This window comes from Rhagoletis pomonella, unplaced genomic scaffold (genome assembly GCF_013731165.1).
Source record: "Rhagoletis pomonella isolate Grant_MI unplaced genomic scaffold, Rhpom_1.0 Rhpom_scaffold_00016, whole genome shotgun sequence".
NCBI classification, from domain to species: domain Eukaryota; kingdom Metazoa; phylum Arthropoda; class Insecta; order Diptera; family Tephritidae; genus Rhagoletis; species Rhagoletis pomonella.
In genome coordinates this window covers 3,369,810-3,373,930 of record NW_023458570.1, presented here as the reverse complement: position 1 = coordinate 3,373,930, position 4,121 = coordinate 3,369,810, and the positions used below count along the sequence as shown (strand labels likewise).

The 4,121-nt window shown below is 35.1% G+C and overlaps 1 protein-coding gene across 1 annotated transcript in view; it reads right to left on the bottom strand.

The window, feature by feature from the left end:
* The window catches only part of LOC118749426 (neural-cadherin-like), a 409,803-nt gene that overhangs the window by 22,814 nt on the left and 382,868 nt on the right, over nt 1-4,121 (bottom strand). Inside the window, exon 4 of the mRNA XM_036484228.1 lies at nt 1,643-2,093. Coding sequence (XP_036340121.1) covers nt 1,643-2,093 — 451 coding nt within the window. The remainder of the gene's footprint in view (nt 1-1,642; nt 2,094-4,121) is intronic.

The window sequence follows — 4,121 nt, the reverse complement described above, 5'->3', positions numbered from 1 at the left end:
TTTGAAAAATGTGTGCTTATAGCGAGGTTGTAAATAGGTGGATATGGAAAATTTTCTGGGCATGAAAATTTCGAAGAAAATTCGGTTTTAAAGTCGTGGCTGCCAGCAGAATTAGTTTGAAGTCTTGTTTTTTTTTTTGTTAAAAAGGAACCCCGTTTTTTATAATAATTTGAATTATTGGAATCGTGGATGAAGGTCTGAGATCTGCTTAGTTCCCGGGTGACTTTTTGAAATGGTTCACCTGTAATGAATAGCTTCTAATTAGTTTTTTTATTAGCTGAGATCGACTTTTCCTAATTGCAGTAAGTCACAATTACTTACTCACCGCTGTCAGTACCATATCAAATCCGTTTTGTTTTTTTCATTCCTGTTCTCAATGTGCTTTGATATTTTGAGGCAAATGTACGCAAATTTTCAACATATCCTTAATGTAGTATGGTATATATACATTGTGGCTGAAATGCAAAAAAGCAACAACTAACTAAAATCTTGTTATTGCATAAAACGATCCCCACGACTTATGATTCTATGAAATGCATCATAATCTATCAAACAGTGAATTTTGAATTTTTAGTTAGTTACGGCTTTTTGTATTTCACCGACGAGGTGAGTTACGCCCTTTTCATACTATCGTAACGATATATTGCGTTCCAAGTCCCACTCCTCAATAAATATTAAATTCGCCTTGAAATGATCCTTATTTGATTTGTGAACTTGGCTGTCAACTTTTTCACATTCCATTTTACTTTGCGTAGTAAAAACAGTGTTTTTCGGCTAAGTAATAAAAGAAAACATGGAACTTAATAATAATAAGCCGTTTTATGAAAAAAAAAGATTACATATATGTCGAAAAAAACTAGCGATGCATCCAGTTTTTAATGTTCGATAGTTACATAATTCTTACCTAATGAAAGGTTATGATTTACCGCGAAAATTGTCGATTCTCGTTATAGCTAGACGTTGAACATTTCCGCTGGAAATAGCTATCTAAGTATCTTACTCTTTGATTTGAAATTATAAAAGAGGGGGGATTTAGAGGGACAGTTTTAACGTAGCATCTCCACAGGTCAAAGATATTAGCTAAAATTTTTATTTTGTTTGCCAGATATACGTTTCATCGGTGCACTTGCACAATATTCGCATTCGCAAAAGCTCCGCATTGAATATTGCGAATGCGAAAGCGAATGCGAATGTTAAAATTAATGCGGAAGCTCCGCGGGTGCGAATGCGAATATTCGCAACAACCCTGATATGTACATGTAAGTAAAAAATTTTAGCTACCATTTTTAGCCACAACGACTTTTTTAAGCTCTTTTTAGTCCGTTTTTTAAAGGAATTTGGCTACCACTAAAAAGGATTCGCGCCAACACTGTGCCAGAGTCTGCGACAGAGAACCATCGAGATGTTTTAAAAACCGCTGGCCAGCAGGGACGCCGAGATGATTTGGTCGATTGTTAGCGAATATGTTGCTTCAGCTTAAGCACGACTATTTTCGAGTGGAAATTCGTCTACGAGAGAAAACATCGAGAACAATCGAAATGTTTGAACAATCGACTAAAACATCTTGGACTCGCCCATCACTAATATAAAAATTGTTTTTGCAAATATCATTCATTATATTCATAATTTTGTTCCTACTTACTCTGAATCTTTTTTCTGATTCTCCGGTATTTCCGCCTCGTAGCTGGGCATATAAAACTGAGGAGCGCGCTTGCCACCCACAATGGATAGCCGTTCCTCGGGTGTGCTCTGGAAGCGACGATCATCAACTTTGCCGTTTTGATCCTCAGCTTTGACATATAAGACATACTCCATATCCAATTGAAAGAGATCAGTGCCACGTGTACGTACTACACCAGAACGTTCATCCACCTCGAAGCGACCACCAGTACGATCTCGTACTATAAAATAATGTATATTATGATCGGTATCGGGATCCCGCGCCTGCAATGTGAATACGGGTGTATTGGGTGGAGCATTTAGTTGTACTACCGCTTGCATAGGCAATGGGCGATTAATGAAATAGGGCGGTTCATCGTTGACATCCTTCACATGGATGATAACGCGTTGATTGTCAGTGTACTTGAGGTCAGCTAAAAGGAAAAGTAGAACATTTTTTATTTTAGGTTTTCTTTACTTCGTCGTTCAAAGTACAAAACCGCGTATCGTCGTTCTGCAAAACTCATATTTGTCCACAAAATAAGATTTGCTCACCGGAAGCTCCTGGCAAGAAACCTTATCCATTCGTACCAAAATATGGATTTATAAAACTTGCCTGAAATGGTCTTGCTTGTTTTGAAATAATACAGTTTTTATGCTCTACTGTTAAATTTGGCAACGCGGCTTTGTGCGCTTTACAGCTCATCAGTTTAGAGTTTTTCACTTAGCAGGGAATATAAATTATTTGGTTTACTTTTCAACTCTTTTTAAATCCTTTGTTCTGAAAATTCATTTAATCTCAAAGCAATATTAACAAAAGCTAATTCTTCTCTATATCCTTACAGTGTGTTTAATTTATTTCTAATTTACTTTTAATAACTTAGCAATGACACGCAGCAACAATAGATATAAATGCATTCGCACATGGAAGCAAAAGAGGACTACAAGCCTTTGTGAAACTAACTCTGTTGCAACTCTTGAAGCCATACGTGCTTCTGTACTAGACGCGCTGAATTACAAACGTTTCATATATACATTAGGGTGGTCCAAAAATGCACGTGAAAAAGTAAAATCGGAATTTTTATGCTCTCACCTCCTAAGATTGTTCTAAATAAAAAGTCTTAAGTATTAAAAACTAGTTAAATAAACAACTGGGTATTGTTATTCGAAGTCTCCTGAAGAGAAAGAATTAAGAATTCTATACCATTCATACAAAAAGTTGTTTTTTTTTCATATAAAATATATGGAAAACTTTGAGCGCTTTGAGCGACCTATAAATATTTTTTGATTTCAAAATAAAAATAGGGGTATATTTTCTCGATATAGAACAATCCCAGGGCATTAAAATTCCGACTTTACTTATTTTGGACCACCCTAATATACATAGTTATATCTAAAATAGGTATCACACGATTTGAACATTTGTACATTTTGGCACTCACAGAATGGTGTTGTCTAGAAATAATGTTTTGAGCTTAGTAACAACTTTCCAACACCACTCTGCAACTCAGAAAATGTATAAATCTATAAAAATGTACAAATCGTGTGATCCCTGCTTAAGTATATACATAGGTATACCCAAAAAGGTCCTTATAGCTACATGTGTATGTACGTAAGTATGCGTATCCGACTTTCATGTATCGATTCATTTCTGTTATAACCCTGCAAAAAGTGCGACTAATCCGGGATGACTCCGGTAGCAATCGCAAAGGAACATGCGACTATTTAATACCATTTTTGATCTCTTTATATGGAATGAACTGTTCGATTTTGTTAGAACATGTCCTATGAAGAGACTAATTGCTCTCCTTTATACCCGAACGGGTATAAAAAGCGACTAGTCTCTTTTAAAAAATTAAAATTTTGCGGCAGCTGCAATTCGAACCAGGTTTGCTCAGGTTTGTTTGTATTTGCATTTGGTTTATTAAGTCAATGAAACAATAAATTCTTATAGACCAACGGTGGGCAAACGCGGCTCTTTGAGCCAAATGCGGCTCTTTGCTTGGCAAAGTGCGGCTCTTTTTACTTCCTCTTTGCTTAGAACATTTTGGCTCTTTTTACTTTTTAAAGTACACATTTCTTTGCAGGACATTTTTTTCCATTGCGTTGTTTCTTTATTTTATTATTTTTATATACACATGCGCAAGTTAAGATCGCAACATTACCCGCAATTAGAGAATGAAAATTGGGTTTCTGACTTAATGTTCTTTACCGATATGGTGGAACATTTACAAAACTTGAATTTGTCTCTACTAGGAGAGAATAAAAATGTTTTTGATTTGTCGTAAATTATTTAAAGTTTTGAAACTAAACTAATTCTTTTTATTCGTGATCTCAATAAAAGAATATTTCATAATTTTCCATGATCAGAAAAAATATTGCACATTATTTAAAAGCAGATTTTGAAAAAAAATTGCCGATTTGAAATTATTTAAATGTACGTTTGCATACTTCATAAACCC